Source organism: Mustelus asterias, chromosome 1, assembly GCF_964213995.1.
Source record: "Mustelus asterias chromosome 1, sMusAst1.hap1.1, whole genome shotgun sequence".
Taxonomy (NCBI): domain Eukaryota; kingdom Metazoa; phylum Chordata; class Chondrichthyes; order Carcharhiniformes; family Triakidae; genus Mustelus; species Mustelus asterias.
In genome coordinates this window covers 184,812,348-184,836,639 of record NC_135801.1, presented here as the reverse complement: position 1 = coordinate 184,836,639, position 24,292 = coordinate 184,812,348, and the positions used below count along the sequence as shown (strand labels likewise).

Below are 24,292 nucleotides of genomic sequence, written 5' to 3'. Positions count from 1 at the left end.
TACTTCAGTTTTCACACAAATTCGGAACTTAGAATATTTTTGGGAGAATCTCGGCTGTTGTATTTGATTTCATAAATTGCAGATAACCGTGATTGTTGTGAGTGATACAATTAATCATAGATACCCTACAGTACAGAAAGAGGCCATTCGGCCCACCAATCCCACCCAGACCCTACTCCCATATCCCTTACACCTACGCATACTAAGGGCAATTTTAACATGGCCAATCAACCTAACCCGCACATCTTTGGACCCACGAGTGACACGTGAAGCAGCAGTGCTACACTGTGCTACCGTGCCGCCCATAATGCAGTTCCGAAGAATGCACAACAATGTATTTGTTGAACAGTGGCACAGATGTGGAGACATTGAGGCAGACAGGAGTACATAATTCCCTTTAGGACTCATGTGAAGGCATGAAAGAAGGCGCAGAAAAGATTTATGAGAATAGATCCCGAGATAAGAGACTTCAGTTGCATGGATAAATTGGAAAAGCTGTGATTTTCTTTTGAGAAGAGAAGGTTGAGAGGAGATTTGACAGAGGTGTTAAAAATTATGAGAGGTTTAGAGAGCACATTCCCACCACTTGAACCAGAGGACACTGGTCAAAGGTGATTTGCAAAAGGAGCTAAAGTGTCATGAGAGAAGGCTTTTTTATGCAGTAATTGAGGGAGGGCGAACAGCCAGAGATCATGATCCACATTGGGACCAATGACATGAGTAGGGAGAAGGGATGTTCCAGAGGGGTCAAGGATGGAATCTCTCTGGCTAGAGGTACGGAATGAAAAAGGTGCAATAGATTGATTAACCGAGGTTATTCATAAAGGCCTGGTCTGAGGTGTGGTGATCCTTAGGTTAAATCACCATCAGTCAGTTCTCCCCCTCAAAGGGGAGAACAGCCTATGGTCATCTAGGACTATGGCAACTTTATCTATTATTTATATGCTTATAGAAGACTGTGAGATTCTCTTTGACGTTAGCTGCCAGTATCTTTTCATGCTTTCTCCTTACTTTTCTTATTAGTTTCTTCACTTCCCCTCTGGTCCTTCCATAACGCATTGATCGGTGTCGTATATAGACCACCACCTAGTGGGATGTACAGAAACAAATTTGCAAAGAAATTTCAGAGAGCTGCAAGAATTATAGAGTAATTATAATGAAGGACCTCAATTATCCAACTTTAGGAATAGTGCAAAGGGACAAGGTGGGTGAAAGTTCCCGGAAAATATTCAGGATAATTTTCTGTAACCGTATGTTTCTGGCCTAATGAGAGGACAGACACTGTTGGACCTGGTTCTGGGGAATGAGATGGCCCAAGTGAATCAAACATCAGTGGGAGAGCATTTAAGGGACAGTGAGCTTGTATATAAGGTTTAGGCTGGTCATGGAAAAGAATAGAACTCTTACAGTGCAGAAGGTGGCCATTTGGCCTATCGGATCTGCACTGACCCACCTTTTTATCGTAAACCAGGTTCCATCCCTTTACTCTTCTAATCTTCACATCTTGGGACACTCAGGGACAATTTAGCATGGCCAATCCACCGAACATGCACATCTTTGGACTGTGGGAGGAACCGAAGCACCCAGAGGAAACCCACGTTGACATGGGGAGAACATGCAAACGCCACACAAACAATGATTCAAATCTGAAACTGAACCCAGGTCCCTGGTGCTGTGAGGCAGCAGTGCTAACCACCGTGCCACCCATAAGGACAAGGAATAATCCAGAGCCGGAATAATTAATTGGGGAAAAAACAAATTCAATGGGATGGGAACACATCTGAGTCAAGTGAGTTCAAATCAAATGTTGGCAGAAAATGATGGCTGAACAATAAGGTCAACTTCAAAGAACAAGTATTGCAGACAATGTCAAGATATATTCCCTTCAAGGGCAAGGGAAGGTAGGACAAATAAATACAGAGCACCCTGGATGATGAGAGAGACAGAAGAGAAGGTGAAAAGAAAAAAGTACATGTATGACAGATGTCAGGTAGAAAATATAATGGACAATCAGGCTGAATATGGAAGAACGAGAGGGGAAGTGAAGAAAAGCAAGGAGAGAGCATGAAAAGAGACTGACAGCTAACATACAAAGGATCGTGAACGAAGCCCAGTCCATCACGCAAAACAGTCTCCCATCCATTGACTCTGTCCACACTTCTTGCTGCCTTGGAAAAGCAACCAGCATAATTAAGGACCCCATGCATTCCGGACATACTCTCTTCTACCTTCTTCCATTGGAGAAAAGATACAAAATCTGAGGACATGTACCTACTGACTCGAAAACAGCTTATTCCCTGCTGCCATCAGACTTTTAAATGGACCTACCTTGCATTAAGTTGATCTTTCTCTACACCCTAGCTATGACTGTGACACTACATTCGGCACTCTCTCCTTTCTTCTCTATGAACGCTATGCTTTGTCTGTATAGCGCGCAAGAAACAATATTTTTCACCTTATACTATACATCTGACAATAATAAATCAAATTAAATAAAAAGCCAATCTCACGGTCTTCTATAAGCATATTAATAATAGGTAAAGTCGCCATAGGGAATTGCGTGTATTATCTCCAAATTTGCAAACGATACAACATTGGTTGGGAGGGTGAGCTGTGAGGAGGATGCAGAGGTGCTTCAGCTTGATTTATACAGGCTGAGTGTGTGGGCATCTGCATGGCAGATGCAGTATAATGTGGATAAATGTGAGGTTATCCACTCAGGTAGCAATAACAAGGAAGACAGATTATTAGGTGTAAATTGAGAGAGATGGATACTCAGCGAGACCTTAGTGTCCTTGTGCATCAGTCGCTGAAAAATAAGTGCGCAGGTACACCAGGCAGTAAACAGGCAAACGGTATGTTGGTCTTCATAGTGAGAGGATTTGAATATAGGAATAGGGATGTTTTGCTGCAATTGTACAGGGTGTTGGTGAGGCCACATCTGGAGTATTGTGTGCAGTTTTGGTGTCCTTATCTGAGGAAGGATGTCCTTGGTATAGAGGGAGGACAGCAAAAGTTTACCAGGCTGATTCCTCGGATGGCCGGTCTGTCACGTGGGGAGAGACGGTTAGTCGATTAGGGTTATATTAGCTGAAGTTTAGAAGAGTGAGAGGGAATCTCATAGAAACTTATAAAATTTTAACAGGGTTAGACAGGTAGATTCAGAATGTTGCCAATGGTGGGGGGAGTTCAGAACTAGGGATCATAGTTTGAGGATAACAGGTAAACCTTTTAGGACTGAGGTGAGGAGAAATTTCTTCACCCAGAGGGTGGTGAATGTGTGGAATTCACTACCACAGAATGTAGTTGAGGCCAATCGTCTGATTTCAAAAAGAAATTAGATATAGCTCTTGGGGCTAAAGGGATCAAGGGAAATGGGGGGGGGGAAGGGGGATCAGGGTATTGAATTCGATGATCAGCTATGATCAAAATGAATGGCAGCGCAGGCTCGAAGGGCCGAATGGCCTACTCCTGCTCCTAGTTTCTATGTTTCTGTTTCGATGTTAGTCCCAGATGACCATAGACTGCTCTCCCTTTTGACAGTGATTTTACCTGAGGATCACCACGCCTCAGGTCAGGGGCAAGGTTGAGAAGGTAACTGTACCACTTGAGGAATTTACAATTGCGAGGGAGGAAATGTTCGAACGGCTTTCTTTACTAAAATTCATAAAATTTATAGAAGACCGAGGGTTGCAGTGGAAGGGTGTGTTTCTGAATGGAGGGCTGTGACAAGTGGTGTTCCTCAGGGATCAGTGATGGGACCTTTGCTGTTTGTAATATATATAAATGATTTGGAGAAAAATGTAACTGGTTTGATTAGTAAGTTTGTGGAAACTTACAAAGGTTGGTGGAATTGCAGATAGCGATGAGGACCATCAGAGGATACAGCAGGATATAGATTGGTTGGAGACTTGGGCAGAGAGATAGCAGATGGAGTTTATTCCGGACAAATGTGAGGTAATGCATTTTGGAAGGTCTAATACAGATAAGAAATATACAGTAAATGGCAGAACCCTTAAGAGCATTGATTGGCAGAGGGATCTGGGTGTACAGGTACACAGGTCACTGAAAGTGACAATGCAGTTGGAGAAGGTAGTCAAGAAGGCATACAGCACGCTTGCCTTCATCGGTTGGGGCATTGAGTTTATAAATTGGCAAGCCATGATGCAGCTTTATAGAACCTTAGTTCGGTCACACTTGGAATATAATGTTCAGTTCTGGTCGTCACACTACCAGAAGGATGTGATTAGGTGGATTGGCCATGCTAAATTGCCCCTTGGTGTCAGGGGGACTAGCTAGGGTAAATGCATGGAGTTATGGGGATAGGGACTGGGTGGGATTGTGGTCGGTGCAGACTCGATGGGACGAATGGTCTCCTTCTGCACTGCAGGATTCTATGATTCTATGTAGAGGCTTTGGAGATGGTACAGAAAAGATTTACCAGGATGTTGCCTGGTATGGAGGGCATTAGCTATGAGGGTTGGTTGGAGAAAAGATCAGCCATGATATTACTGAAAGGCGGAGCAGGCTCGAGGGGCCAGATGGCCTACTCCTGCTCCTAGTTCTTATGTTCTTATGAAATTTGGCTTGTCCTCACTGGAACGATGGAGACTGAGGGGTGACCTGATAGAAGTCTACAAGATTATGAGGGGCATGGACAGAGTGGATAGTCAGAAGCTTTTTCCCAGGGTGGAAGAGTCAATTACTGGGGAGCATAGGCTTAAGCAAGGGGCAAAGTTTAAAGAAGATGTACGAGGCAAGTTTTTTTACACAGAGGGTGGTGGGTGCCTGGAACTCGCTGCCGGGGGGGGGGGGGGGGGGGGGGGGGTAATGGAAGCAGATACCATGGTGACTTTTAAGGGGCGTCTTGACAAATACATGAATAGGATGGGAATAGAGGGATACTGTTCCCGGAAGCGTAAGGGGTTTTAGTTCAGTTGGGCAGCGTGGTCGGTGCAGGCTTGGAGGGCCAAAAGGCCTGTTCCTGTGTTGTAATTTTCTTTGTACTGGGACTGGATGAGATGCACCCAATGGTACTGAGGGAACTGAGAGTGGAAATTGCAGAGGGACGAGTGATAATCTTCCAGTCTTCCTTAGACACAGGGGTGAGGCCAGAGGGCTGGAGAGCTGTGAATGTTGCACCCTTGTTTAAAAAATACAAGCTAGTCAGTTTCACTTCAGTGGTGGGAAACTTCTGGAAACTATGGCCAGAATTTTATGCACTCCCTTGGCAGATTCTAACTTGTAAAAATTACATGGACGTGATTCCCTCTGGGATCATGCCCGCTCTCGCCAAACACATTTTTACAGTAGGGCTGTCAGGGCCTCAGACCACAAGCCTGCCCATGCCCCTATTAAGGCCCTTAAGTGATGATTTAATGGCCATCTTTTTCACATAGCCTCAATTTATAGGCTGGCTAGTGTTGGTGGGGTCAGGGTGCCGGATGGAAAAAGATAATAATTGCGATCTTGGGTGGGAAGTTGGGGAGGAGACCTCAATCCCAAGGTCTCTCCAGATTTGGGATGCCCTCCCCTCAGGTACATGGGTGCTCAGGCACTCATTCCCTGACCCCTCCCTCCTAGCTGACACTGAAATCGTCCCCCCTCTTGACCTCCCCAGAGCATCGCCTACCCTCCTGTCCCTTGGACCCCTGGGACTTGCCTGAGGTGTGGTCCTGGGCCTCAGGCTCAGGCACGTCACTGCAGTACCTCTTTTGGCCACTGTAGTGCTGTCACTGGAGGGACTGAAGAGGTGTCTGCTGATTTGATTGGTACAAGGTGGGACTTCTGTCCAAGGGAAGACGGAAGTCCTGCCTGCTGCCAATCAATGCTCAGTTGAGTGTGAAATGGCAGCGGGCCACTCAAATTCAGCGGGGATGTGTTCCTCGCCTACTCTCAGGATGTTGGGTGCCATGAAAATTATAGGCCTGAAAATTCAGGCCTATAGTTGAGGAGAAATTTCTTCACCCAGAGGGTGGTGAATGTGTGGAATTCACTACCACAGGACGTAGTTGAGGCCAAAACATTGTCTGATTTCAAGAAGAAATTAGATATAGCTCTTGGGGCTAAAGGGTTAAAGGGAAATGGGAGGAAGGGGGGATCAGGATATTGAATTTGATGATGAGCCCTGATCAAAATGAATGGCGGAGCAGGCTCGAAGGGCCGAATGGCCTCCTCCTGCTTCTAGTTTCAATGTAGGACAAAATCAATAGTCATTTCAACAAGTGTAGGATAATTAAGGAAAGCCAGAATGGACTCAATAAAAGAAAACCACGTTTAACTAACTTGCTGAAGGTTTTTGAGGAGGTAACAGAGAAGGTTGATAAGGGCAACACTGTTGATGTGGTATATATAGATTTTCAAAAGACATTTCGTACAGAACCGCACAACAGACTTGTGAGCAAAATTTTAGCTCAAGGAATAAAAGGAAAAGAAGCCACTTCAATAAGAAACTGTCTGAGTGACAGGAAACAAAGAGTAATGATTAATGGATGTTTTTATTTAATTGGAGGAAGGTTTGTAGTGGAGTTCCCCAGGGGTCAGTGTAGGGACCCTTACTCTTCCTGATATATCAGTGACCTAGACTGGGTGTTCAGGGTATGATTTCAAAGTTTGCAGATGATACGAAGATAGGGAACGTTGTCAGCTGTGAGGAGGATAACCCTAGGCTGGCATGTTATGGCCATTCACGCCGGCGGGATTTTCCCATCCCGCTGCAGTGAATGGGCGCTAAATTCTCCGACCACCCTGCAGCAGGAGTGTGGTATGAACAGGTGAGATCACGCCCTTAAACTTCAAAAGGACATAGATGTGTTGGTGGATTGGGGTAGATGAAGTTCAATGCAGAGAAGTGTGAGGTGATTCACTTTGGCAGGAAGAATATGGAGATATAGTATAAAATAAAAGGAGAAACTCTAAAGGAGGTGCAGGAACAGAAGGACCTCAGTGTATATGTCATTGATGATGGTAGGGAATTAATAAAGCATAAAGTATCTGAGGCTTTATTAATAGGGGTATTGAGTATAAAAGTAAGGAGGCCATGTTGAGCCTGTATAAGGCACGAGTTAGGCCTCATCTGGGATACTGGGCCCAGTTCTAGGCAGTCAGGATGAGGAAGGATGTGAAGGCATTGGAGAGAGTAGAGGAGATTCACCAGCATAATTCCAGGGATAATGAACTGTAGCTTTCAGGATAGATTGGAGAGATTGGGACAGTTTTCCCTGGAGAAAAGAAGGCTGAGAGGAGACTTGATAGTGGTATTTAAGATCCTGAGGGCTATGAACAGGGTAAATAATGAGAAACCTTTCCTTCTCAAGAGATCATCAAGAACTAGAGGGAAAAGATTCAAAATAATAGGCAAAAGGAGTAAAAGTGATGCGAGGAAAACATTTCACCCAGAGGGTAGTTGGAGTCTGGAACAAATTTCCTGAGAGGATGGTGGAGGCAGGTTCCATTGAGGTGCTCAAAAGATTATCTGAAAAGAACAAATGTACAAGTTATGGGGGTAAGGCAGGGGAGTGGGATTAGGTAGAATGCTCTTTCAGAGACCAGTGCAGACTTGATGGACCGAATGGCTTCCTTCTGCACTGTAAAGACTCTGTGAAGTGGTTAGAGTCTGGAATGCACTGCCTGTCAGAGTGGCGGAAGCAGTTATAATCATGCCTTTCAAGAAGCAGTTGATTGGGAAGCTGAAGAAAAAATCTTTGTAGGGTTGTAGGGGAAAGGGCAGAGGAGTCAGAGTGGGCAAGCTGCTGTTGCACAGAATTGACACTGGCTTGATGGGCTGAATGGCCTTCTTCTATGCTGTAATATAGGGTTAAATTGTCTTATGAGGAAAGGTTAAATAGTTGGGACTCCACTCTGTTCTGAAGTTGCATATGTAATGTTAAAACTGTGGTGTTTTGAAAGTGTAAAAGCTGAAAAGAAACGCTAAGAAAAAACAAAAGAAATCATGTAGCATTGTCTCTTTAAAAGCTGATTGTGTCAGTGCCCGATAAAGCTGCTTTGGGTTCAATGCTGAAATGTTTAAATTGCAGAGAGCAGGCTGCAGAAGCAGCTCTTTGCAACATTGCATCAAAACCTAGAAGTCAGTGTTCCAACCTAACCAAAACAGGCTTTTGAATTGGACCAGTGCACACAGAGACACAGAACCAATGGAATTCAAATGTGAAGGCTGTTGACAGCTTCAAGCCACTCAAATTGCAGGAATACTGTAAGGTAATTCCAGGTATATGAACCCGGACAAGGGGGAATAACTGGCAGAGTATGCTTGCCACCTCTTAAGTCAGAAGGAGGGAAAGGCGAGGCTCTCAACTAAATCCTGCAGTTGCCTGTATGTCTTCATAGAACCACCATTAGAATAGAGAGAGATGCCAACCCAGAAAGTGTTCCAGACGTGAGCATCATTGAAGGAAGGTCATATTTCCAAAGACGCCTGTTTGTATTTTACTCAAGAGTGACTAAATTCTGAAATAATTTATTTCACTATTCCTGAATGAGTCTTGTAATATTCGAGCAGCATTCTATTGGGATTTTATTCAGTTTGTTAATTGTTTTAATAAGGTTGTCACCAGTTTTAAAATAAAGACCTGTTAATTGTTCATGATAGAGTGTCAGATCCTGCTTTAATTTACCAAAACCAATAACTTCCGACTCCCTCACATACATTCGTAAAAGATTACAAGGCGAGATATATGCCTTTGGGTGGTTCCAAAATCGCCCAGAGGGAAAAATCACCTCCGAGTTGTAACAACTCATTGGAATTTAGAAGAATGAGAGGTGATGTCATTGAAACATAAAGGATTCTTAAGGGTCTTGACAGGTTAAATGCTGAGAGGATGTTTCCCCTCATGGGAGAGTGTAGGACCAGAGGGCACAATCTCAGAATAAAGGGGCGCCAATTTAAAGCTGAGATTAAGAGGAATTTCATCTCTCAGAGGGTTGTGAATCTTTGGAACTCCTTGGCACAGAGAGCTGTGGGGGGGGCAGAGTCATTGTGTATACTTAAGGCTGAGATAGATAGAGTTTTGATCAGTAAGGGAATAAAGGGTGAAGACGAAAGGACAGGAAAGAGGACATGAGGAATGTTGGATTAGCTAAAACCCTATTGAATGGCGGAGCAGGCTTGAGGGGCCAAAAGACCTACTCCTGTTACTATTTCTCATGGTCTAATTAAATCCTTGCCTCTGCGCTAAGTCTGAGGCAGCGGTTGGGAGTAAAATGTTAAAACATAAGAAATCGGGGCAGGTCTAGGCCATTCAGCCCCTCAATAGAGAATGACAATGTGGAATGGCCCAGCGAATGTTGTCCCTGGTTCATTCCCCATGGCAATGCCTTGAATAATCAGAGTCAACATGCCTGATTTGAATTTGTACAAAAGCTTGGCAGTTAACTGTTCCTGGTGCATTCTTCATGGCAATGTCTCTACAGATCAGAGACCACTTGCTAACCAATCAGCACTCTCTTCTCATGCAGTATAAATTGTTTGTTTTTTTGCTATTGGTATTCTTGTCAACTGTCCTGATGAGTGCAAAACAGAAAGGTTCAACAACATGTTCTTTTTAAGCAATATTCACATTCTGTACTACCAAATAACTATTTTAAATCTTATAGTCCAATATCTTTGTAATAAAGGCTAACGTACCATTAGCTTCCCGATTTTATTGCTGTACCAGAATAGAGGAAACTCAATAAGCAAAATTGCTCCTAATTGCCTTTTGGAGAACTTTAGTTGGCTTCCTCCTCAATCATGGCGATTCTCTGCTGCGCCTCCCTTGGACAGCTGGAAGGGGGTGCGAATATTTTCTATGAATTACCCACCTCTGCCACTCCCAAACGCACCTGAACCGGCCCAGACAAATTCTACCCTATGCACCCAAGATGAATTGAACTGGGAACACCAGAGAATGGTTGGGGTTATACGTGGCAAAGGGATCAATTAATTCAAATTTGAGGATTAAAATGCCAGCAGTCATGGTGTTGAAAGGGAGGAGTGTGCAGCAGGTCAGGATCACAGTGAAGCAGACCGGGAGGAGTGTGCAGCAGGTCAGGATCACAGTGAAGCAGACGGGGAGGAGAGTGCAGCAGGTCAGGATCACAGTGAAGCAGACCGGGAGGAGTGTGCAGCAGGTCAGGATCATGGTGAAGCAGACCAGGAGGAGTGTGCAGCAGGTCAGGTTCAGTGTGAAGCAGACCGGGAGGAGTGTGCAGCAGGTCAGGATCACTGTGAAGCAGACCGGGAGGAGTGTGCAGCAGGTCAGGATCACAGTGAAGCAGACCGGGAGGAGTGTGCAGCAGGTCAGGGTCAGTGTGAAGCAGACCGGGAGGAGTGTGCAGCAGGTCAGGATCACAGTGAAGCAGACCGGGAGGAGTGTGCAGCAGGTCAGGGTCACTGTGAAGCAGACCGGGAGGAGTGTGCAGCAGGTCAGGATCACAGTGAAGCAGACCGGGAGGAGTGTGCAGCAGGTCAGGATCACAGTGAAGCAGACTGGGAGGAGTGTGCAGCAGGTCAGGATCACAGTGAAGCAGACTGGGAGAAGTGTGCAGCAGGTCAGTATCAGTGTGAATGCAGACCGGGAGCAGTATGCGACAGGTCAGGATCACTTTGAAATAGACTGGTGTAAGTCATATTGAGGTCAGTTTCAAGCTAATTTACCTAACTCAGTAAATGTTGTCAACACAGCTAGAAAGGTACATTTTAAATTTAGCACATGACCTAGAGAGCATTTCAGTATGGGTTTTTGTATTTCTGTGGGTCAGCAAAACAATATGTACTCTTCTTATTTAATGTATTTAAAAAGTGTAGATGTATGCAATCCTAGAACTGTGATAACATATTTAAACATGTGCCAGAAGAAACAGAATAATTGAAAGCAATGTACCTTGGCGGCAAGCCAAAATATTAACCATACTCAGCAGAGCTGACACTGAATATTCACACTTCTAAGTTTACAACCATTATTTTACCTTTTAAAAATTCTGCACTCAAGATAGAATAGTTTCTTAAAAACCTATATGCTCTTCATAAATTAATTTCATGTTATACTCACTGTAATAAGCTAACAAGGTCAAAACACCATTTTTATACTGACACACATAAGAAGCCATTGTGTGTTCTGTACTTTACAGTCACTCACATATATTAATTCAGGGTTATTACATAATTAGGAACCAGCTAGAAATAGATGACCGAATAGTGTAACTCAATTAAGTTGTAACTAAGGAAGTTGTAATTGAAGCAAGAGTAATTAATCAAGTGATTCTGTTAGGGCTGGATTTAAAAACTTATAAGTTTAAAGTTTCTGCTTTGGATGAAAATCAAATCAGATATTTTGTGCTAAGCTCGGCATAATGCATACCAAATGGACCACAGAAAATTGTGCAAAGTAACATAAAAGATGCTGACTGGAATTCTCCGGCCATTCACGCCGGCAGGATTCTATGGACCTGCCGGCAGCGCACTCCCACTTGCAGGTTTCCCCGCCGGCTTGGGGTGATGTCAATGGGAATTCCCATTGACAGCGGCGGGACCAGAGAATCCCGCCACTGGCAAACAACGCGCCCGCCTCCCGCTGGCGGGAAACACGCAGCTAGGAGGCCGGAGAATCTCGCCCGTGGTTCTTTCAAGGGACATTGTACGTAGGTGGTCTAACTCCAATGGAAATCAGCAAATATTTATCCAATAATTAACCAATTTTAACCAGTAATTAATCATTTTAACCAATAAGTAACCAATTTTGAAATTACACAGCCATAGTTGGAATGAGATAGTGAAAACTTGGGAAATAAATCTTTGCTATCTTGTCACGTACAAGATGCTCCCTGGGCAGAATTGGAAAGAATTGCTGTCAATGAAGGAACTGGAGAACAAGCTTACTCTTCAGCAACGTGCATACTTGTTTGTAGCTGTGAACTCTATTTTGTGTTCTTAAATATACCTTTTCTTTTTTTAAAATAACTTTTCTCTTTTAATTTACTATTTGAGAGACAACTTACTGGTGATGTCATGTTCAAACCAAAGCATTGATTGGATTTTATTGGGTTCATTTGAAATCAGGTAATTGCTTAATCAAGAATTAAGATCCATTAAAATACTACACACACACAAAAAAAGGCACAAGTGGAATGTGAATCAAATCATGATCACTGTGAAGCAGACCGGGAGGAGTGTGCAGCAGCTCAGGATCACTGTGAAGCAGACCGGGAGGAGAGTGCAGCAGGTCAGGATCACTGTGAAGCAGACCGGGAGGAGTGTGCAGCAGGTCAGGATCACTGTGAAGCAGACCGGGAGGAGAGTGCAGCAGGTCAGGATCACTGTGAAGCAGACCGGGAGGAGTGTGCAGCAGGTCAGGATCACTGTGAAGCAGACCGGGAGGAGTGTGCAGCAGGTCAGGATCACAGTGAAGCAGACCGGGAGGAGAGTGCAGCAGGTCAGGATCACTATGAGGCAGACCAGGAAGGGGACAGGCGTGACTTGCACACCGTGCACTGGGAGATCCGGATGCATGCACCATAGCACCCCTACAGCTCGGCAGCTGGCTTCTCAGAATGAAAAGGCTCCGCCAGCTTCCCCTACTGGTGAGAATCACACTTTGCTTCTTTATTTTCTAAGTGCTATACGATTGCATCTTGGAGCTTGCCCAAAAAATGGGTGTGACTCTCCCGTTTTCACACTTGTTTGGCATTTTTTTGGTATATCGCTCCCTCAGTGTCGTCAAAGAGGTCCATCTTCCAGCCTCAGATTGTTCCTGGAGATCCATCTTGTTTTTCAGAGGGTCCATCCTCTTTCTACAACACTAGGTCAGTGATGTTGGGCAGCTTTTCAAAATAGCACCTCGATGTGATACCTGCCCCACCACGGAATACACTGCAAAATCCCTGTGTGCATAATTAATGAGGTCAAGGCCAGGAGACATGGCATTGACAATGGCAACTGTTTGTGTAAAAACCCAACTGTTTGACGAATGTCCTTTAGGGAAGGAAATCTATTGTCCTTACCCGGTCAGGCCCACTGATTCCAGGCCCCGCCAGAAATGTGGTTCACTTATAATTGCCCTCAGAAATTGCCAAGCAAGCCACTTAGTTGTTTCAAATTACTACTAAGCGTAAAAGGAATGTAACTGGACACACAATCTGGTATTGGCCTGGGCACTGGAAACAGCAAATCCAGCCCTGTCAATCCTGCAAAATGCTACTTTATAATTTTGGGGGGCTTCTTCCAAAACTGGGAGAGTTGGCCCACAGTCTGGTGGGCGGCGTGGTGGCACAGTGGTTAGCACTGCTGCCTCACAGCGCCAGGGACCCGGGTTCAATTCCCGGCTTGGGTCACTGTCTGTGTGGAGTTTGCACGATCCCCCTGTGCCTGCGTGGGTTTCCTCCGGGTGCTCCGGTTTCATTCCACAGTCCAAAGATGTGTGGGTTAGGTGGATTGGCAATGATAAATTGCCCCTCAGTGTCAGGGGGACTAGCTAGGGTAAATGCATGGGGTTATGGGGATTAGGGCTTGGGTGGGATTGTGGTCGGTGCAGACTCGATGGGTCAAATGGCCTCGTTCTGTACTATAGGGATTCTATGATTCTATGGTCAAGCAACAGCCTGACATTGTCATAGTCACGAAATCATCTTTCACAAACAAGGTCCTATTCCTGCGTATGTCCAGACTCACCCGAGGTGAAGCAGCAGTGGTATACAGCTGGGAGGGAGTTACCCTGGGAGCCCTCAACTCCAGACCTGATGAAGTCTCATATCTGCAGGTCAAACATGGGCAAGGAAACCTCTGCTAATTATCACCAAACCTCACTCCTCCACCCCTAGCTGATGAATCAGTACTGCTCCATGTTGACCAGCACTTGGGGGAAGCACTGAGGGTGGCAAGGGCACAGAAAGCTCTCTGGGTGGGGGACTTCAATGTCTTGCACCAACAGTATCTTGATAACACCACTACTGACCGATCTGGCTGAGCCCTAAGGGATATAGCTGCCAGACTTGGTGTATAGTAGGTAGTGAGGGAATCAACAAGAGGGAAAAATGGTGTCCTCACCAATCTTCCTGCCCAGATTCACCTGATCCCGACAGTATCGGTAGGAGTGACCACTGCACAGCTCTTGTGGAAATGAAGTCCTGTCTTCACATTGACGATACTGTCTATTATGTTGTGTGGCACTACCACTGTGCTAAAGGGGATAGATTTCAAACAGATCGAGCAGCTCAAAGCTGGGAATCCATGAGGTGCCGTGGGCTATCAGCAGCAGAATTGTACTCCAGCACAGTCCGTAACCTCACAGCTTAGCATAGACCCTTACCCTACCATTAACATCAAGCCAGGGGATCAACCCTGGTTCAATCAGGGCATGCCAGGATCGACATCAGGCATACCTAAAAATGAGGTGTCAAGCTGGTGAAGCGATAACACAGAACTACTTGTGTGCCAAACATAACTTGGGCATCAGGTTCAAGGTGCTTTTGGTGTTACTGGATTTGGCGCTGGTCTGGCCTATACGCCAATCCTGCGCTGCAGTGGTCATCCAAACCATCTCCTACTTTACCTGGAAATTAAACGTACCATATTCACAAGGACACCACATATAATCCTCTGGATAAAGTGAGGGATGGGGTGGAGGATTTGACTTTTTTGATTTGATTTATTATTGTCACGTATTAATATACAAAGAAAAGTATTGTTTCTTGTGCGCTATACAGATAAAACATACCGTTCATAGAGAAGGAAAGGAGAGGGTTCAGAATGTAGTGTTACAGTTATAGCTAGGGTGTAGAGAAAGACCAACTTAATAGAAACATAGAAGATTGGAGCAAGAGGAAGCCATTTGGCCCTTCGAGCCTGTTCTGCCATTCATGGCTGATCGTCCAACTCAATAGCCTAATCCTATTTTCTCCCCATAACCTTTGATCCCATTCGCCCTACGTGCTATATCTAGCCGCTTCTCGAATACATTCAATATAATGCGAGGTAGGACCATTCAGAAGTCTGACAGCAGCAGGGAAGAAGCTGTTCTTGAGTTGGTTGGTACATGTCCTCAGACTTTTGTATCCTTTTCCCGACGGAAGAAGGTAAAAGAGAGAATGTCTGGGGTACGTGGGGTCCTTAATTATGCTGGCTGCTTTTCTGAGGCAATGGGAATTGTAGCCAGTGTCAATGGATGGGAGGCTGATTTGCGTGATGGACTGGGCTTCGTTCACAACCCTTTGTAGTTTCTTCTGGTCTTGGACAGAGTAGGAGCCATACCAAGCTGTGCTACAACCAGAAAGGATGCTTTCTATGATGCATCTGTAAAAGGAATATATCCAATGTCACCCTCATCCTGTGGGCCACCTTTATGTGTGGCAGCATCAAGCTGTGCGTAGATCCTTGGTACGCAACACCAGTTTTTACTGGGTGTTGAGGTTCCAATTGGAATATGCCACCTTCAATTGGAATATGCCACACCACCTGTCCCTTGTGGAGAATTTTCTGTAGAAAAATACCTTGACCACAAGTCCATCTTGGGTACGTGTAATGTCCTCAAGCACCTTTGGGAAAAGAAGATGGTGGATGGTGTTGGAAGGTTCCTCAAGCAGACTGTCATTTGGCAGAAAGTTTCATTCAGAGAACTTTCAAACACGCACCTGTACTTAACATAGCTGGTGATGAGAAGGTCTTTTCCCGTCAGATCCGTCAAGCACACCCTGAGTCTCACTACCACCATATACCAGCTCCCAGGAGGATGTGGCTGGGAACAGACTGTTGCCCACCTCCTTGTGGAGTGTGCTTTGCAAAACAGGTTTGGGAAGAGATGCAGTGGTTTTTGTCAAAGTTCATCCTGAGTGACCTCCATAATGCAGGACTCCTCTCCAACGCTATTCCCACCAACGCCTCAACTTTCTCAGGAGGCTAAGGAAATTCAGCATGTCCGCTACGACCCTCCCCAATTTTTACAGATGCATCATAGAAAGCATTCTTTCTGGTTGTATCACAACTTGGTGTGGCTCCTGCTCTGCCCAAGACTGCAAGAAACTACAAACGGTCGTGAACGAAGCCCAGTCCATCATGCAAACCAGCCTCCCATCCATTAACTATGTCTACACTTCCTGCTGCCTCGGCAAAGCAGCCAGCATAATCAAGGACCCCCACGCACCCCGGATATTCTCTCTTCCACCTTCTTCCATTGGGTGAAAAAGATACAAAAGTCTGAGGTTACCAACTGACTCAAGAACAGGGTCTTCCCTGCTGCTGTCGGACTTTTGAATGGGCCTACCTTATGTTAAGTTGACCTTTCTTTACACCCTAGCTATGACTGTAACACTACATTCTACAGCCTTTCCTTTCCTTCTCCTCTATGTACTCTATGAATCCACCTGATGAAGGAGCAGCACTTTGAAAGCTTATGCTACCAAATAAACCTGTTGGACTTTAACCTGGTGTTGTGAGACTACTTACTGTACTCTATGAATAGTATGTTTTGTCAGTATAGCATGCAAGAAACAATACTTTTCACTGTATACTGACACATGTGACAATAATAAAGCAAATTAAATTGAATCAAATCCCAGGGACACGCACGGAGACAAACATCAACGACTAGGGCCATCAATTCTGTCGGAATATTGTTGGTCTCCCAGAACAAGGAGCTGTCCGCAACTGAGTGTTGCAAACTGGTGCGCTCCAAGGTCCAGGACTACCTACTGAGGCATACATTAAAGCTCAGGGCAACTGCTGCAGAGACTCAATGGGAAAAGGTCACAGTCTAAGCCCCTCACTCCAGTCCCCACGGGCTGGAAACCTTGTAAAACCCTGCAGTCTGCATACATCAGAGAATGTTTGACGTAAAACTACTTGTTACAATTTAAAGGGTAGTGAGTAATATGTACCGTATTGAAAAAAAGTGAACTGCATGGTATTTATGTAATGTCAAATTCGAACTGTTAAGTAATGTGCTTTCATGGATTTAGAAATACTGGTCATGTTTCAAAGAAAAACAGTCTTCCGCAGATAGATTATGAGGGTAAGATCAAGTAGGCTTTTCTCTCTTGTTGGCTCTCTCACCCCCCTGCCACGGAGCCAATCCAGCAGAAACGTCCTTCAGGACTCAGCCAGCTTGGTCAATAGAAACGCTCCCACTATTGAAGTCCCTCACCCAGAGTACCTTGCTATCCCCAGTGCTTCTTTCAACTCGTGTTCAGTGGGGGAGCACTGATTCATCAGCTGAGTGGGGGGGTGGGGGTTGGGCAAGGGAGGGGGTGCGGTGCTTGGGTGCTGATCAGGCAGGAGGTTTTCTTCCCCACGTTTAACCTGATGTGACGAGGCTTCATGAGGTCGGGAGTCAATGTTGAGGACTCCCAGGGCTGCCCTTTAGGGAAGTCAACTTTGTGGGTTCCTAAACTGGTCTGGCCTATATATGCCTCCAAGCCCGGATATACCACCGTGCTGTCACCACTGGTAGGTCTGTCCTGACGGTGGGACTGGACATGCTCCGGGATGGTAATGGTGGTTTTTGGTACATTGTCTGTAAGGTATGATTCCATGAGTATGTCTATTCTGTGAGACAGCTCTCCCAATTTTGGCACAAACCCTCAAATGTTAATGAGGAAGACTTTGCAGGATCAAGACTTTACAGGGGAGGCGATGGCCTAGTGATATTATCGCTAGACTATTAATCCAGAAACTCAGCTAATGTTCTGGGGACCCGGATTCAAATCCTGCCACAGCAGATGGTGGAATTTGAATTCAATAAAAAAGATATCTGGAATTAAGAACCTACTGATGATCATGTCGATTGTTGGAAAAACCCATCTGGTTCACTAATGTCCTTTAGGGAAGAAAATCTGCTGTCTTTACCTGGTCTGGCCTACATGTGACTCCAGAGCCACAGCAATGTGGTTGCTCTCAACTGCCCTCAGCCAACTAGGGATGGGCAATAAATGTTGGCCAGCCAGTGACGCCCATGTCCCATAAATGAATGAAAAATAAACAAGGGCTGGGTGTGCCATTGTTATTTCCGATGTCAATTCCAATGCCAGAATTTGTGTCAGGTCTCTGTTGACACAATTTTTATAATTAAGGACTCCACGCACCCCGGACATTCTCTTTCACCTTCTTCAGTCGGGAAAAAGATATAAAAGTCTGAGGTCATGTACCAACAGAACAGCTTCTTCCCTGAAGCCATCAGACGTTTGAATGGACCCACCTTGCATTCAGTTGATCTTTCTCTATACCCGAACTATGACTGTAACACTACATTCTGCACCCTCTTCTTTCCTTTTCTATGAACGGTATGCTTTGTCTATATAGCGCACAAGAAACAATACTTTTCATTGTATGCTAATACATGTGACAATAATAAATCAAATCAATTTGATACAACTGAGCATCTTGCTGGGCAATTTCGGAGAGATATTGCTGTGGGTTTGAAGTCACATATTGGCCAGACCAATTAAGGACAAAAGGTTGCCTTCCCTAAAAGGCACTTGTGAACCAGAGAGAGTTTTCTGAAAATCTAGTAGTTTTATGGTTACCATCAGACTGAGGTTGATATTCTATATTTATTGATTAACAGTTGTTTGGTAGTGCAGAACTTGAATACTGCTGGAAAAAATGAGATATGTTGCTGAATGTTTTTCCTCTCGCACTCAACAGGACAAGCACAAGAATGCCAAATTTCAAATAATCACAACAAATCATAATACAGGTGAAATGAGATACTGGTTGGGTGGCAACCAACTCGATTGGCTGAGACATTGGCATGGGGAAAGCAAAGGGGTGAGCCTCTTGGTAATTTAAAAAAGCTGCAAGGCTGTAACATATTCCTAAAATAAAAGCAAAATACTACTATATTGAACATCTTTTGTCTGCAATGAACGAATCCCTGCATATGAACGTATGTCGCTCCTAGCAACCATCCACGTGCTGGCATACCTATTAGCACGCTCAGGATTGTTCAGCAAGTGTTGCCCAATCGCAGAATCATATCAAACAGAATTGCAGTGGTTGTATGTCCCAACGATTGGCTGACCTAATTTATGATGTGGAGATGCTGGCGTTGGACTGGGGTAAGCACAGCAAGAAGTTTAACAACACCAGGTTAAAGTCCAACAGGTTTATTTGGTAACAAAAGCCACACAAGCTTGAAAGCTTGTGTGGCTTTGCTACCAAATAAACCTGTTGGACTTTAACCTGGTGTTGTTAAACTTCTTGCTGTGTTGACCTAATTTAGCCAGATGTTTCTTTGGCTGTTTGTGATAGGCAGAATACAGACTTTACTGAACTAGCTAGCAAATGCTAGCAAAACCCAAGATAAAATGTCAGCTGTTGGATGTGGTTCCGCAATTGGCAACACTTGTTGAACAATCCTGAACGCGCAATCGCTACACTAAACAGCCAATTTAACATAATCAGTTGAGCTTGTAAGGTTGCTCATTTTCGCTTGATGGAAGCGACAGACATTCATGTGCAGGGACCCGATATCTGCAAACAGAAGGAATTTTTAAAATTCATTCATGGGACATGGGCGTCACTGGCTGGCCTGCGTCTATTGCCTATCCCTAGTTACTCTTGAAACTGAATGGCTCGCTAGGCTATTTCAGAGGACAGTTGAGAGTCAACCACTTTGCTGTGGCTCTGGAGTCACATGTAGGCTAGACCAGGTAAGGACAGCAGATTTCCTTCCCTAAAGGACATTAGCAAACCAGATGGGTTTTTCCGACAATCGACAATGATTTCATGGTCATCAGTAGATTCTTAATTCCAGATATTTTTTATTGAATTCAAATTCCACCACCTGCCATGGCGGGATTTGAACCCGGGTCCCTGGAGCATTAGCTGAGTTTCTGGATTAATAGTCTAGCGATAATACCACTAGCCATCACATCCTCAATATGTTGAAGCTTTGTGCCTCTTTTGAATTACCCAGAGGCTCGAGGAGCCTATTGCTTTTTCCTTGGTTAATCAGTGCCAACTTGCCAACCAATTAGCACTTCTTTTCTCTTGTAATATAATGGCTTTGATCATTTGAAATTTGGTATTTTTGCATTTGTCCTGATGAGTGCAAGACAGGAAACTTTGGTAACACGTCTCTTCTCTGAAATTTATTAATTAATTGAATTTAGCTGCCACCATGGGATTTAAACCCATTGTTCGAGAACATTAACAACAAAAATAGAAAATGCTGGAAAGTCTCAGCAGGTCTGACAGCATCTGTGGGGATAGAATAGAGCTGAATAGAAGCAAGAATTGGTCTTACTATTTGATAACAGAAGACACAGGGTGGTAGTAGAGGGTTGTTTTTCAAACTGGAGGCCTGTGATTAGCGGTGTGCCTCAGGGATCGGTGCTGGTCCATTGTCAGAGCTTTGAGAAAGGGTAATCTAGACTCGAAACATTGGCTGTATTCTCTCCCCAGAAAATTGAGAGAAGAGATGCAAGAATTGGTATCCAATTGGCTACCTCACCCTGGATCCTCTGAGATTTAACCTTATGCAAGAATCTATCATGTGGTAACTTGTCAAAGACCTTGTAATAACTATAATATACAATAATATATGTATATTGTCAAAAACAATACCTTATCTGCCCATTTGACTATTCCGTCTATATCTTCTTGTAGTCCAAGACACTCCACCTCAATGTTAGCCATCAGTCCAATCTTTGTGTCATCCGCAATTTTACTAATCCCACTCCCCACGAATGTCATTATATAAATGACAAATAATAGGGGGCCCAACAGAGACGCCACTGAATACTGGCTTCTAGTCACTAAAGCAGCCTTCTGCCTTCACCCTCTGTCTCTTACAACTGAGCCAATTTTGAATCCACTTTATCAAATTACCCTGTATCTCATATGAATTTACTTTTTTACAAGTCTTTCATGTGGAACCTTGTCAAAGGCTTTGCTGAAATCTATATAAACTACATCGACTGCACTACCCTCATCTACACACCCGGTCACCTCCTCAAAAAATTCAATCAAATTTGTTAGGAATTTGATTTGATTTATTAATGTCACATGTATTAACATACAGTGAAAAGTATTGTTTCTTGCACGCTATACAGACAAAACATACCGTTCATAGAGAAGGAAACGAGAGAGTGCAGAATGTAGCGTTACAGTCATAGCTAGGGTGTAGAGAAAGATCAACTTAGGTGTAGAGAAAGATCAACTTAATGCAAGATAGGTCCAGTCAAAAGTCTGATGGAGCAGGAAAGAAGCTGTTTTTCAGTCAGTTGGTATGTGACCTCTGACTTTTATATCTTTTTCCCAACGGAAGATGGTGGAAAAGAGAATGTCCGGGGTGCGTGGGGTCCTTAGTTATGCTGGCTGCTTTGCTGAGGCAACGGGAAGTGTAGACAGGGTCAACCTCCCTCTGACGAAGCCATGCTGACTATCCCTGATCAAGCTTTGCCTCTCCAAGTGGAAATAGATGCGAATAGTTTCCCTAACACTGACTTGAGACTCACTGGTCTGCAGTTCCCGGTTTAGCTCTACAACCCTTCTTAAATAGCGGAACCACATTAGCTGTTCTCCAGTCATCTGGCACCTCCCCTGTGGCCAGAGAGGGATTGAAAATTTGAGTCAGAGCCCCTGCAATCTCCTCCTTTGCCTCCCACAACAGCCTAGGACACAATTCATCCAGACCTGGAGATTTATCCACTTTTAAGACTGCCAGCACCTTCAATACCTTATCCTTCCCTATATCAATTTGCTCAAGAACCTCATAGTCACTCTCTCTGAATTCCAAACCATCATCCTCATTCTCTTGGGCGAAGATGGATGTGAAGTTATCATTCAACACTGTACCAATGTCCTCTTGTTCCACCCACAGAATCCCCCCTTCATCCCGAATCTTTCCCTTGTTATCCTCTTCCCAGTGATATACTTATAAAATCTTATGGGGAAATGTTCTGTAAGATGATTTTTAACTGTGTAAATGTAATTTTGTGTGTTTAAGTTTTCTTTTATTAATGTTTCAATTTTGATATTTAAAATCTCTAAAAGTGTTAGTGTAATTTGTGGCTCCTGATTTCAGTACTCATATTTAAAGAAACTTTCAAGTTTCCCTTGTTGGGATTTGGCTCACATGGTACTTGCCACCTGCCTGATCACAATGATAATGAAGCAATAGAAATGTATGATTGCAAGTGATTCCTACAACGTGCTTCCTCCCTCAGGGCACAGTCTAGTGCTCAGTTAATAATATTTAAGATGAATCTCCATGGACTACAGCAAAATGACTGAAACTGCAGTGGCCCGAGACAAAAGCAAGATGCAGTGAATCGAGTCCAGCGACACTGTATAAATTTTGTGTGTAAGGTCAATCCCAGTCACTTAAAGCAATGCGGGGTCTCCTGACTGATGGGAGGAATGGCCTGTCCATTTCTGTTCTGGCCAGGACACAGCCAGGAAAGAAAGGGTGGTCAGCTTGAGCTGACAAGTGGCAAATAACATTCGCGCCACACAAATGCCAGGAAATGACCATCACCAATAAGAGACACTCTAACAACCACCACTTGACATTCAATGGTGTTACCATCACTGAAACCCCCACTGTCAACATCCTTGGGGTTACCATTGACCAGAAACTCAACTGTACTCACCACATAAACACAGTGGCTACAAGAGCAGGTCAGAGGCTAGGAATATTGCGGTGAGTAACTCACCTCCTGACTCCCAAGAGCCTATCCACGATCTACAAGGCACAAATCCGAAGTGTGATGGAATACTTCCCACTTCCCTGGATGGCTGCAGCTCCAACAACACCCAAGAAGCTTGACACCATCCAGGACAAAGCAGTCCGCTTGATTGGCATCACATCTACAAATATTCAATCCCTCCGCCACCGACACTCAGTAGCAGCAGTGTGTACTATCTACAAGATGCTCTGCAGCGATTCGCCAAAGATCCTTAGACAGCAATTTCCAAACCCACAACCACTTCCATCTAGAAGGACAAGGGCAGCAGATAAATGGGAACACCACCACCTGCAAGTTCCCCTCCAAGCCACTCACCATCCTGACTTGGAAATATATCGCCGCTCCTTCGCAGTCACTGGGTCAAAATCCTGGAATTCCCTCCCTAATGGCATTGTGGGTCAACCCACAGAACATGGACTGCAGCGATTCAAGAAAGCAGCTCCCACCACCTTCTCGAGGGCAACTAGGGATGGGCAATAAATGCTGGCCAGCCAGCGACACCCATGTCCCACGAATTTAAAAAAAAACTAACCTTGCGTCATGCTCTCATGCAGGCTCCAGTAGATCCCGAGGCAGTTTTTCTCTTTCTTCATGCCTCGCTTGCACTTGCAGTTGTGCAACGGGCTAGACAGAAGTGACATGACCGCACTCATGCACTGGTTCTTGGCCCCAGGCCCGAGGGGAGCGGCACTGCTGCCCGCCATGCATTGACGGAACGTCCTGTACTTGGGGCTACATTTGGGGTCATTGATGCAGATCTCGCTGGCTTGCAAACAGTCGTTGTGGGCCCCTTCCACATTCGACAGTCCATCTACCAAGGGAGGAAAGGGACAAAAAACATCCATGTTTAGTTAACTGACAAGAAACCTTAGAACGACTTTCAAAGAATCTGGCATGAAAGAATATATTCCAACATTAAAATGCTGAATGGATCTATTTCAAAGGGTTAGAATAAGTTTGATGGGCTGAATGATTTCCTTTTGCCCTGTCAGATTTTGTGATTCTATATAGCAATTTTATATCCAGCCTCCATTGACCAATTAGCATTCCGATATTACTCTGAGCATGAGAACAATGTCTCAAAGAGGGCAGCACGTTGGCACAGTGGTTAGCACTGCTGCCTCACAGCACCAGGGATCCAGGTTCAATTTCCGACTTGGGCCACTGTCTGTGTGAGCCACTTGGGCCACTGTCTGTGTTCTCCCCATGTCTGCATGGGTTTCCTCCGGGTGCTCCGGTTTCCTGCCACAGTCCAAAAGAGGTGCTGGTTAGGTGCATTGGCCATGCTAAATTCTCCCTCAGTGTACCCGAACAGGCGCTGGAGTGTGGCGACTAGGGGATTTTCACAGTAACATCATTGCAGTGTTAATGTAAGCCTACTTGTGACACTAATAAATAAACTTTAAGAAGTAGAGGAGAGCATTATTTTATAAGGCATGTTGTGATGTGGAATCTGTCTGAAATGAGTGGTGAAAACATATTCAATGTTATCTTTCAAAATGGAACTAGATAACAGTAAGGAGTAAATGCAACTGAAGCTGTACATCTTTCACCTGGCATCTACATAGACATAGAACATAGGAGCAGGAGGAGGCCATTTGGCCCTTCGAGCCTG

The 24,292-nt window shown here is 44.6% G+C and overlaps 1 protein-coding gene across 1 annotated transcript in view; it reads right to left on the bottom strand.

The window, feature by feature from the left end:
* Positions 1-24,084, bottom strand: part of gfra4a (GDNF family receptor alpha 4a) — a gene marked incomplete at its 5' end in the record, with an annotated part of 117,919 nt that extends 93,835 nt beyond the window's left edge. The window contains 2 exons of the mRNA XM_078230560.1: positions 23,210-23,488; positions 24,054-24,084. Coding sequence (XP_078086686.1) covers positions 23,210-23,488; positions 24,054-24,084 — 310 coding nt within the window. The remainder of the gene's footprint in view (positions 1-23,209; positions 23,489-24,053) is intronic.
* Between the last annotated feature and the right edge of the window lie 208 nt (positions 24,085-24,292).